Source organism: Etheostoma spectabile, chromosome 5 (genome assembly GCF_008692095.1).
Source record: "Etheostoma spectabile isolate EspeVRDwgs_2016 chromosome 5, UIUC_Espe_1.0, whole genome shotgun sequence".
In the NCBI taxonomy this organism is placed as follows: Eukaryota; Metazoa; Chordata; class Actinopteri; order Perciformes; family Percidae; genus Etheostoma; species Etheostoma spectabile.
The window spans coordinates 14,569,233-14,582,243 of NC_045737.1; the positions used below are offsets into that span (position 1 = coordinate 14,569,233).

Sequence of the window (13,011 nt, forward strand, 5' to 3'; positions counted from 1 at the left end):
GGGGGGGGGGGGGAGGAAAAGAGTCAGAGCTGAAGCATTACATTGATTTAACCATTGACCCAGCTGGTCGGATTCCTGGTAGCCGGTCCCCTGCGGGATGAGAGCTGGAGTTCAGTTGTCAATGATGCCCATGTCATTCAGAGCTTCTCAACACAGGACGGGATTTTTTGGGGGCTCATGGGATTGATGAGACATGAAGTAAAGGTCGATATGTTGATTATGATGCTTTTAATGTCTGTAATGAGGGTCTTTCGTGGTCATGGTCCATGAAATTGCAGTGGTTAATATTAGTTTTTGACAACATGGTCTATTTTTATGTTAATTTAAGTGTGCATTAAAACTGGGCTGTGACCTCCTTTACCACTTGACACATATTCCGCCGTACATTCAGCATTGTTTAACTCCGAGTTGATTCTGTACTAGTAATGTAATGGATAATGGACAACCCTGACCAGCTGTACATTTCACACTTGTGATAGAAGGTGCAGAGGCAAAGAACAAGACAACACACAAATTGCAATATGTCATCCGATTTCAAATATAATTTAGCCTTTAATAACTTCTCTTACTGTTGTTGTTATCAGAAGGTTTCTGTACAGTTCCTGCTACTTGCATTGTCAGGCAAGATTTAGTCTGGATAAACACCAAACAACAAATAGAAGAAAAGGTTTAAGATTACAGGGATTTTCAAATTCAGACCATTTTGATATCAGGTTGCCTTGTGCACGTAAAGAAATATGTAGTTATCTACACTCAAATCGTCAAGTATAGAGAACAATGCTTCACCCCATGCTGCATAATATTGTTTGTACTCTGTCCAGCAGAGATACATATCACATAGTACTATCTTTGACAAATAGATACACTTCTCTCTCTCTCTAACACACACATTCTCTATCTTGCAATTTAGCACACACAGAACAATGTATCAAAAACAGTTCGTACGATATCTTACGAAAAGTTACGCACACATTTTTGTGTATTATCCTACGAATGTCCAGCAACAGAAGCGATCAGTGAGCCTGTGCAACCCCCTGCCAGTGATGGAGTCCTGGAGTCCTGGACTAGGACTCAAGTCGCTATTCCTTTGACTCATGATAACTTTAGGTTACTTAACGTAACCCCGGTTCTTTGATAACAGAGTGAAGTTAGAAAAAGAACTCAGACTTTTCAAGCATTCATGAAATAGGATTTGGAAGTTGGATGTTTCTGACTACTTTTATGTGTAATTGACAGTGATAGAGTACCAGAGTCTGGGACTCATGACTTGACAGAGAATGTCAGAATCAAACTTAGGTAATGGTGACTTGACTCAGACTTGAATACTGGGGACTCAAGACTTGATTGAGTTTACTACAACACTGGCCCCCGAAATGCAGAACCTGGTCAGACAACAAAACTACTTGGGTTAAAATAAGTAAAGTTTGTTACACTGGGCGTATGTGGTATGTGGCGTAAGTTAACGTATGATAATAAGTCAACGTTGAATTTTGCTTTCATGCGGTAATTGAAAAGCGGTCTTCTGGGTGAGAGTTCTATATTTCTTTGACCCACCCAACCACCTCAACCTTCTCTCTGGGCAGAGGCTTTGGTGCTCTTTGTACTAGGTCACCTGACTTCCTCCTTAGTGGCAGCCATGCACGTCCTAGCTAATAATTACATGGGTTATATATGTATTTAATAGTATAGACAGTAAACGAGAACAACCAGTCAGAGGTGTCCGCTCACAAGAAATTAATGCCAGCCAATACGATTGAAGAAGTCCCGGTGGCTATTGTATTAAATGAGATATCCTAATACATCATGTTGCATCGTGAATGATGAACAAAGTAGAAGTGAAGTCCCCTGCATTGCAAAGTTGTAACCAAGTCTCATATTTTATATATCAGGTCACTTTTCAGGAGTGTATTATTATCTTTATATCACATGCAAAAAGAAAAATTTTGTTAAAATCATCATCCAGTTACTTTCACCAGTAAGAGTTAAATGGTAATGTATTCTGAAGCATGAATATTGTTGCTCTGGCTTCTTACAATTATATACCCTTCACACTGATTCAGAATGTTTTTTTATCCTTGAAGAGTCATGATATGATTTTAACGGACATCTGTCAGCCAATCAGACACAAGTAGTTTCTGTAGCCTGGTATGAGCCACAGACTCAGACTTGGTAAGAAGGCATACTCCGACACACTCCAGTTGGTGCAGATCACACTCGACTGAATACATTTGTTTTTAAAGTTTAGTTCTGTTTTACGAGCATCATAAAACTGAATGACACTTTGAAATATTCTCAAATTAAACACTGACGCACAGTGTGTTCTCTTATTCAGACACAGATTCCTCCACTTCATGCTGTCTGTCATACCAAACCTAACACACCATCTCCAACTCTGAACCCAGCCTGCTGAATCAGCAAGCTGCCAGATCACCTTCCATTTTAAAGCTTTTAAATGAAGAAGGGGAAGTGCAAAAGAATGAAGGTGACCAGGATGAAATGTTCTCTGGGACTGATGCCAAATTCCTGCAGCTGAGACAACGACTGTAATCCATTTGACTATAGAGCGAGTTGGCGAAAAGTGAACAAACAAATCAGAGCAACCACGTGTAAACATTCCCTGGTGTTTACTGTCAAAACTCTTGACACAAGTGGCATTTTCCTTGAGCGTCCGAGCTTGGTTTACGTTAGGTTTACGCTTCAGAAGAGCCTAGTTTAACACCCGTCCATGTCAGTGGAGACAACATGCCAAGGTTTTGTTTATAAAAACTGTCTGGATGATACAGCAACTACAGGGGAGCAGTGTTAGAGAAAGCCACTTTTGCTCAGCTGTGTGTGTGTTAGGTTTGACTGCAGTCGTCCTATTTTTTGGGGCGACTGTCAATCGACCAGTCACAGCACATATTCAACTGCACTTCTCTCTGTGCTTCCAGCAATAGAAAGACTAGAACCAGAGGACGGACTGAGCCTATTTTTAAGACCACCATGGTCTTCAGCAGCATGCAGGTGGGCTGGTTGTCCTGTGCAGCTCCTTGAAGGCATCTTGCTGCTTTCAAGGAGCTGTTGAAAAATATAGAATGACACAAGCACACATCAATGTGTGGGGGGACAATGACAGTTGTCACTTTCAATTCGCAAAGTTATATTAATGGACAAAAGCCCATGTATTGTCAAAACATGGTCCACATTTGGGTACACATTTTTCCAAAATTTTAAAGATGTCACAAACCAGCAAGCTTATATATATATATATATATATAATTATTATATATATATATATATTATATAATATACACACTCACCGGCCACTTAAGGTACACCTGTCCAACTGCTCGTTAACACTTAATTCTAAGCAGCCAATCACATGGCGGCAACTCAGTGCATTAGGATGTAGAAATGGTCAAGAGATCTCCTGCAGTCAAACCGAGCATCAGTATGGGGAAGAAAGGTGATTTGAGTGACTTTGAACGTGGCATGATTGTTGGTGCCAGAAGGGCTGGTCTGAGTATTTCAGAAACTGCTACTACTGGGATTTTCACGCACAACCATCTCTAGGGTTACAGAGAATGGTCCGAAAAAGAAAAAACATCCAGTGAGCGGCAGTTCTGGGGGCGGAAATGCCTTGTTGATGCCAGGTACAGAGGAGAATGGCCAGACTGGTTCGAGGATGAGAAGGGCAACAGTGAATCAAATAACCAACCGTTACAACCAAGGTGGGAGAAGGCACTCTGAACGCACCGTACGTCGAACTTTGAGGCAGATGGGTACAGCAGCAGAAGACCACATCGGGTGCCACTCCTTTCAGCATATTCAATTTAGTTGTTTTTCTGGATATTGTTATGCCTTCTTCTTATGTTGTTATTTATATTGTACAGCACTTTGGGGCGGTGTGACTGTTTGTAAATGTGCTATATAAATAAACTTTGACCTTGACCTTGACTCCTTTCAGCTAAGAACAGGAAACTGAGACTACAATTTGCACAAGCTCATTGAAATGGACAATAGAAGATTGGAAAAACGTTGTGGTCTGATGAGTCTCGATTTCTGCTGCGACAGGCGGATGGTAGGGTCAGAATTTGGCGTCTACAACATGAAAGCATGGATCCATCCTGCTTGTATCAACGGTTCAGGCTGGTGGTGGTGGTGTCATGGTGTGGGGAATATTTTCTTGGCACTCTTTGGGCCCCTTGGTACCAATTGAGCATCGTTGCAACGCACAGCCTACCTGAGTATTGTTTCGACCATGTCCATCCTTTATGACATAATGTACCAACTTTGATGGCTACTTTCAGCAGGATAATGCGCCATGACATAAAGCTGGAATATCACAGACTGGTTTCTTGAACATGACAATGAGTTCGCTTTACTCAAATGGCCTCCACAGTCACCAGATTCAATCCAATAGAGCATCTTTGGGATGTGGTGGAACGGGAGATTGCATCATGATGTGCAGCGACAAATCGCGGCAACTGTGTGATGCCATCATGTCATTATGGACCAAGCTCCCTGAGGAATGCTTCCAGCACCTTGTTGAATCTATGCCACGAAGAATTGAGGCAGTTCTGAAGGCAAAAAGGGGGTCCAACCCGTTACTAGCATGGGGTACCTAATAAAGTAGCCGGTGAGTGTATATATATACATATATATTATACTATAATACTATATCATGTTCCGCATCCTAAATTAGTTGTTAGCTTGTCTGAGCTTCCAAGTTTAGACCACCATTGCTAGCCTGCAGCTCGCTGAGTAAGCTTGTTAGTTTGTGTGATGACATTATAAGTTAGTTCTTGCCAGGATCATGAGTGAATGTAAAGACTTAAAGAGAAAGTTTTTTGTCATTTCTATTTTTATGGTTCTGCTTTCAACAGAGCTCCTTCTTTTGCCATTATAGCTGTCCAGTTCAAATTCCAATCAGCAGATCAGACTGGAAACCTGACAGAGAATCCGAAAAAAAACAAGGTACAACCACACACACACACACACACACACACACACACACACTACACAGGCAAAAACACACACACCAGAAGACACCAAAATCCATTCCCCCACTGTTTGACAAGAAGCTTCAATATTATCTGGCGGATTCTCGACGAACATCTGCACCACTATTAGGTTACAGCCTCCCCCACCCCCACCCAGGAGGCAACAGAATCAGCTTCATCAAAAATGACTGAATAAGGAAATTCTCCCGCAGTGGAGTAGTGGGACGACCAACAATTGCAGGGAACGTCCTTGAAGTTTTCATTGTGAAAAGACGCTTAGTAGGGCTGTTTTTTACCCAAAGCTGACATACTCCGCTCCATTTTCTCTTTCACCGTTGAAATACAACGCTTACGCAGGAGAGCAGGGGTGAGACATTCTCCTGCATGTTTTAACATACACACTTACACACATTCACTTGTATGTTCTCACACCAAAAGCCTGTCACTAGCACGCCTTTAAGAAATCACTCGTCCCCCATTTGAATAAACACTTTCTGGGGCCTTGGTCAAATAATTATGGTAACAATATACAGCGCCCAACGATGACAGGAATAATATCGGCTTTGTTCATCAACAAGGTAATTTGTGAGGTCTTGCCGACTGGAGGTAGAAAGAATATGCTGACACACAGTAATGGTATATGGCCAAATGGTAATGATATTTTGACAGCAGCTATCTGCAACACTGGGGCTCCCATGAGCTGCCAGAGAGGTTTGAGCAATATAATGAAAAGTCGCTCCAGTAGAAATATAGGTAGTTTGACAGAATAACTTACCACCTCGAGGCAGTCCACTATTTTGCTTAGCTTGTCTTCTGGTAGATTAGCCAAGAGTGAAACACTGACAGAAAAGACAAAACACGGATTATGAACATTAATTTCTGCATATGTCTTATATAGTACAAATTACTTTACGTGTGATGCCAGGGACCTTTCATGTAGAACTTTTCTGTGTCACAGTAATCAAGTAATACACCAGGAAAATACCATAACAATCTATATGTGATATCATTTATAATTATATTATAATTATAATAGGCCTACACATACTTTGGCTTTTGTTCCAAGGTCACAGAAAAGGTTGGCAGTAGGCCACGTGCCCAGCAGACGGCTGGATTAAAAAAGAATGCTAGTGAAGGAAGTTGAACAACTAGCACCTACAGATTAATATAGTCCTCTCAGGACGTGGTGGAGACCAACCAAACAAGAACTAAAAAGTAGAGTAAATATTTGAAACTACAATCCCATGTTGCTTTGTGCCAGCTAAATGTATAATCTAACTGATTGCTAACAAATTAACCAAAACAACTCTTAATGTCTCCCAGTGGTCCACACGCATGTCAGCTTTGTATGTATAACTGACTTTGGGTATGGTAAGAAGACCTAGTTTATCCATGGGACAAAAATCATATTCATTTAAATCGGCGGAGCCAGATGTTGTAGACATTTGGGGCTAATCCAAAACCTTAGGGGGGTCCGGGGGAATTCTCACCTTCAGCCATTTGCACACTTTTCAATTCATTTGATAACAAAATACTTTAAAATCAGTACATCATTTGGGAAAAAATGATAGTTGTCAAGGAAAAAAAATCATCCTCTAGAGTCTTCAACCTACTTTGTACCGAATTTTTCTTGAACAGTTTAACTTGAGTCCAATACAATGTCTGAAAGACAGTTACGTCGGCCTAAAAGATTGATGAATGAAGTGGTGTTTGATTTGGTGAAAGAATGCAAACGCTTGAATTAATGGAGAGGAGCACTGATGTTTGTGATTGGAGTGCAAGTGTATAATAGTTCTTGAAACATTTTTGTTTTCCTAATTAGACCCTGCAAAACAAATCTGGTACCATGATGTAGCAAGTATCAAAATTTGAACACAAGATTCACAAGGGGTCAGCACCTTGGAGACGCATGATAGACACAGGTGTGTGGGTAGATGTGTCTCAGCTGTCCACCTGTGTGTGGATCATCAAAACACATTTTGTACGTTCTGGATTTTCCAGTGGCAGCAGAGAAATCCCGGAAGTGGAACGTCGTGGATGTAGAATATTTTGTACCCTAACCATCAGGTAGTTAGACGTAGATGTTAGCTTTACATATTTCTACCATGTTCTCTAAAAGATGCATGTTCGAAATTGACTAGCGGGAGTCCATTAAAATCCTATATTGTACATCAAATCGTAGAAAAACAGGTGGTGCTAGCTCATTGGCTACAGCTTGGGGCTAACCTTCGGAGGAAGTTGCGGTACTGTTCATGTCGTGTCTCAGCCGTCCTCCTCATGATGTTCTGAAACACCTCCCGGTCCAAAGCCCACACCCTCACTTTGTTCACCACTGTAAAAGCAACATCACATCCATCAGTTAGTGGGATATGTTCCAGGTTCTGACCTCTTAACGAAAATCTAGTTAACCTATGCCCCTGATTAGTGAATACTAAAGGAGCCACAGCTGCTTTCAATAGCAGAATGTTTAGGAAAACTTGTAAACTGATAACCATGATGGAATGGTGAACCAACATCTTAACATTTTCCCTACCTAATCTTTCTCCTCCTTTTTACTGGTTTAATTAAATCCTTCTATCACCACAAAGAAATAACGTATGGTTTTAATTTGTAAGATGGACGAAGGAGTTGAGAAAAACCCTGTAATCTGTCCTCTATCTTGGCGGTGAGTCCCGTCAACTCTACAGAAAGTCTGAGACAAGCTTCTGTTGGTACAAGGAGGAGAAACTGTGAGAGTTTGACATGAACCAGTAGCAAAGAAAGAGTTCCCCTTCATCCACTTCATCTGTTGTCATGTAAAACCTACTCAGAGAAACTTGTCAAACTGTCATGGTCTTTCCAGTTCACCCTGAATATTGAGGTCAACTCAGTGTCCCTCCCCCAAGGGCCACATGTCAATTACTTGGTTAAATATACAAACCCTGACAAAGAACACTCACATATTAGATGGTATGCACTTTCCAAATGCCACGTTGGTGAAAACCAATCAGAATACAAGCTGTAACTATCATGTAAACCTTTGTTAATACAGCCAATGCAAACGCTTATTTACTTACCTGGTTCTTCTGCTCTCTTTTATCTATTAAGAAGTCACTACAACTCAGATGAAGGTAAGAAAAGTGTCTGATTACATTAGGGAGTCAGGCTGGGAAACACATTTTCAATGATCAGCATTGCTGGTAACAAAAAAGTAGCTACCATCTTTTGCCCTCAGTTAAAATTCACATGGTAGCTGTTGTTCCTTCAACTCACTTGGAACATCTACATGTTAACATACAACACACCTATAAATGTCTACACAACAACAAATGTGCATTTTGTTCTTCTTTGTCACCACATTTTTATTATTTGGTATTTTCTCTGTTTTTGCTCATTGTTTTCTCTACAGAAGGAGCCGCTAGTGCAGCAACTAGGACCAGCACCCTTCAATGGCTTGATGGGACATTAGACCTTTGTTACATGAAGTTAGATCATGTCTGCCACAACCCAGAGTCGCTGCCTGCAGCCGTAAGTCTGCCCATCATCAACCATCATGAACTGGAATGACTGCTCATCTGAAGAGTGGTTTCAGCCTGACGCATACAAATATTTCCTGTATGTAAAACAAATCTTTACCTCGCACTGATGCTGTCCGTGTGCAGTTGTACAGAATGGCTAATTCTCCAAATGTGGTCCACACCGCTATTGATGTGAGCAGTTTGTTATGTTGAAACACATCCAGCTTCCCATCTGTAAATATGAAACAAGGACAATCAATAGTGTTTTTAAACCCACATTTGGGACACAGGAGACCAGCACGTGCTACAAGCAGAACCTAATGGCATTTAAATGTCATTCAATTCACATCACAAAAGTCTTCTTTCATTATTTTCCCAGCTGGTAGACGTGAATAGAGCCTGAAAGAATATCTGCAAACAAGCAGGTGTGTGGTATCTGTTACAGAGACTCAGGAGAAAAAGTACATACCGACCTGCAGGTTTTATTTCCTGCATTTTCTTTTACAAGTTTAAATGCCTCTTTACAATATTATCCTTATATGCATGCATCACAAATAATAATAATAATAATAATAATAATAATAATAATAATAATAATAAATCCTCTTGGAAAATGTCCACTTTTGGCTTAAAAAAAGAATGGCACACCACTAAATTTTGATATACTATATATAGGACAACAATAATACCCGACCCTTCTCCCTTTCCTCCTGTTTTCCTGTCCTGTGTGAGAAATCACTGTGACACCAGACAGCAGGACAAATACAAGGACATTTTGTCTGTGAATGGCTAATTTCACCATTAACCACACTGGCAGATAACCAATCATTGTTTAGAGGCCATGTGTTCATATACAACACTTAGTTGCCTAGTTACTTTGAAAGAGTTGCCAGTGAAGTTTGGGACCTAGAGTACCAGTTGCTGTGTAGAGGAAAAGGCCAGCTGTAAGTTCACTATATCAACTACAGAACAACCAACAAGACATTAAAGGGCCAGTAACCCCAACATAAAAACATTTCCTCTTAACTGTAGTCAATCTAGATTGTTTTGGTGTGAGTGTCCCAGTGTTGGAGAAATTGGCCGTAGAGATGTCTGCCTTCTCTCCAATATTATGGAACTAGATGGTTTTTGGTGCACAAAGTGCCAAAAAATGTTCTCTTTCCGGAAATCATAATGTTACTCAAGATAATCCACAGACCTGGTTGTGAGTGGTTTCTTGTAGTAGCTATTTTCTTCCTACAGATTTACACCCGCAAACTGTAGTGCAGAAGGCAGCATACTTCATTGCTATCTAGTGGAAATTAGTTTAGAGCTAACTGATACTGCTAGCTCACCTGGGGTCAGCCCTATGTTCCCACAAACCAATGGTCCCACAGCCCTATGTTCCCACATTTCTAAGAATGTTTTTCACAGTAAATTAGGCCCTATGGTCCCACATTGCTAAGAGTTTTCTTAAAATTAGGGTTAGGGTTAACCCCTAAATCCAACCCCAAATTGGGAGAAAGGGGGATAAAATCTGATACAAATTTATGAAAAAGGAAGTGTGGGAACATAGGGCCTAATTTAGATTTTTTTTTTAGAAATGTCGGAACATCAAACCTAATTTTGAATTTTTATAGAAATATGAGAACATAGGGCCTAATCTTCAGTGAAAAAAGGCTCCTGCTCACCTGAGCTAGCTAACGTTACAGCTCTACCAAGCAAGGAGGCCGCCATTCATGACATCTGCACGTTGAAATATGTATTTTCTTTTTTAATTTTGGGGTAAACTTTCCCTTTAAATAATTTTATCAAACTAAATAATCCTAAATAATCAAGTAAGTAATATATATATATATATTAAAAAGTCCCATCTACTTCATTCACACAGCGTGCCTGAGTGACTGAATGTATACATTAGTGTCCAAAATTAACTTTAATTAAATTTGCTCTCCTGCTGATAGCTGATACACCAAAGGAATTCATACACCTGCCAAGAATACTTTTACTGGCCAAAATAATTATAATCTGTATTTTTCAAAGAATAACATGTGGCGGGAGCCCGGAGAGCTCAGTTGGTAGAGTGGGTGTCCGTATATAGAAGTTTCCTTGATGCAGCGGGCCCGGGTTCGACTCCGACCTGCTGCATGTCGTTCCCCCTCCCTCTTCAGCTGTCCTGTCATTAAATACCTAAAATGCCCAAAAAATAATCTAGCAAAAAGAATAACATTTGGCTACTTAACCTTTCAAACTGTCATGAAGGCTTGCAAAGTGTAGATGCCATAAATCTGTGAGGAGCAGTGGAGCTGCTGTTTCACTTTGATTGGCTTGTGGTCAGAGAAGCTCTACAGTAACCAATAAGAGCGAAGTTTGAGAACATGCAAAGACCAAAATAGTCATGAAACCATCTGAAAACCCTTTTTTTTTCAGCCAGATTGAGATTTTCTTTCTGTTAATTCATACCCTCTAACCCGGTAGTCAGCACTATTTAAACAAAAATAATTGGCCACTTAAAATGTCGTCAAATTTAAAATAATACACAGATTGGGAAGGATACACATGGAGAAATAGATGAAAAATAAATTCTCAGGTTGATTGAAAATTTTCTTTGATGTTTGTTGTTGTTCAGAACAAGAGGCCTGATTTTGAGAATACATGCATGGCATTAACAGCAGATGTATGCTCCAAAAGATGTTCATAAAAAATCACTCGTGGATGTTTAAAAAGAAAACACTGCAACAAAAATCTTCTCAGTGTGAGGAGGCTGTCAGGGAAATCTACGCTCAGTTTCTGCACGTGTGTTAAAGGTCCCATGGCAAGAAAATGCCACTTTATGAGTTTTTTTTACCATTATTATGCGTTCCTCCAGCCTGTCTATGGCCCCCAAGTGGCTAGAAATGGCGATAGGTGTAAACCGAGCCCTGGGAATCCTGCCCTGCCTTTGAGAAAATGAAAGCTCAGATGGGCCGGTCTGGAATGCCCCTTATGAGGTCATAATGGGCAAGGTTACCTTCCCTTTCTCTGCTTTGCCCGCCCAGAGAATTTGGCCTACTCATGAGACCCCCCAGTGTTGAGACTGTTGGCCTCCTCATTTAACATTTCACATGCTGCTACTGCTTCTTATTGGGTGTTATCTGTCATGTGAAGGTGAGGTGTATCAGCATGGTGGACAGGAAAAGTTCATTTATTTCCAGACCAAAAAGAAGATGATGGACCGGACCTACCTGCCAACACAAACAGATGGTTCCCAGGCTCTCCCTGCTTGATGACGTACTCTCCCTGCTGGTAGGTGCGCTCGTACATACACTCCACCATGTCTTTAACCTGCTGCAGCTCAAGCCTCTTCAGGTACTGGTTCTTGTTCAGGGAGTCTGTCAGCAGCTTCTTTACACTGTCACCGACAACAACAGAGCAAGAGTTAGAATTGTGACCTCTACTGTGAGAATACGTTTTTGAATGTTGCTGGGGGTATTAGCTAACTAAGATAGGAGTCTCTTAGTGTGTCTCAATTTGCATGCTTCCGCAAGTGCACTTACATGTAGTAGCCTACCCTGTTCAGACTTGTGCAGTGCGTACATTTTGACAGGGTAGTGTCATCTCAAATTGCGCACGGCCGTTATACACTGACCACAAATGACTCTTCTTCTACTTCTTTTTGAAGGTAAATTGCAGCTGGGTGGAGCATAACTGCCACCTATTATGGCCCATCCAGCTTGTTTTATGACGGCAGTATAGGTATCGGAAAGAATTGTATGTATCTATGTATGTATGTATGTATGTATGTACATGTACTGTATGTAATACACTTGTATAGTTTGTGTTTTGCCTTTACAATAACTAGCAAAGATGGCGAGTAGTGTCCAGTGTTCCACGCTCAACATTTTGACTGCTTTGAGTGCAGCTTCCTCTCAGTGCACTGCAGTTGGCCACACTTCCTCGGTGTTTAATACTCTATGTACTCAGAATAGCAAGTGTAAGTAGCCTACAGACGTGTGTGTGCTTCTGTCTGTCTGTCCTTTGATTTTTAAGATAACGTTTTCCCGACCGATTGCTTAGGACCCAAGAACGTGCAGTGTTGAGTGCGAGCCCTTGAAGTCTATGGAAAATATTTCTAAGGAGTCTGTTATGCACACACTGTGTAGTGTATTGAGTGGGGACCCCTATTAACTGTTACACCACCGAACGGCATGCTGGGTAAAGCTGGCTCTCTGTCGCTCAATACAGTACATTCAAGAACATGTGAAAAGAGGCCAGAAATGTTTTAGGGCTGTGACTTTTGGAATGAACGCTTTTGTTCACGGAAATAGCCGGGCCAAAAATAGCTAGAAGTCAAGAAAATGACGCGTATGTTGTGGCAAGTGTATTGCTCAAAGCGTCGAGTGTGAAGTTGCAAGCAGTAATACCAGATGCCAAACAATCGGCCTATTCCACGTTTTGAACGGGCACTGCACTTGTTAATATAAAGGACAGGGGTGACATTTTCTTTGTCACATTTCTTTGCTTTAGAATTGTTTTCATCAGTTAGGAGAGAGAGAGAGAGAGAGAGAGAGAGA

At 40.9% G+C, this 13,011-nt stretch overlaps 1 protein-coding gene across 1 annotated transcript in view; it reads right to left on the minus strand.

The window, feature by feature from the left end:
• The window catches only part of prkg2 (protein kinase cGMP-dependent 2), a 34,536-nt gene that overhangs the window by 13,966 nt on the left and 7,559 nt on the right, over positions 1-13,011 (minus strand). Inside the window, exons 3-6 of the mRNA XM_032517182.1 lie at positions 11,683-11,849; positions 8,598-8,711; positions 7,209-7,314; positions 5,758-5,821 (exon numbers count right to left, since the gene is read on the minus strand). Of these exons, the coding sequence (XP_032373073.1) occupies positions 5,758-5,821; positions 7,209-7,314; positions 8,598-8,711; positions 11,683-11,849 (451 nt within the window). The remainder of the gene's footprint in view (positions 1-5,757; positions 5,822-7,208; positions 7,315-8,597; positions 8,712-11,682; positions 11,850-13,011) is intronic.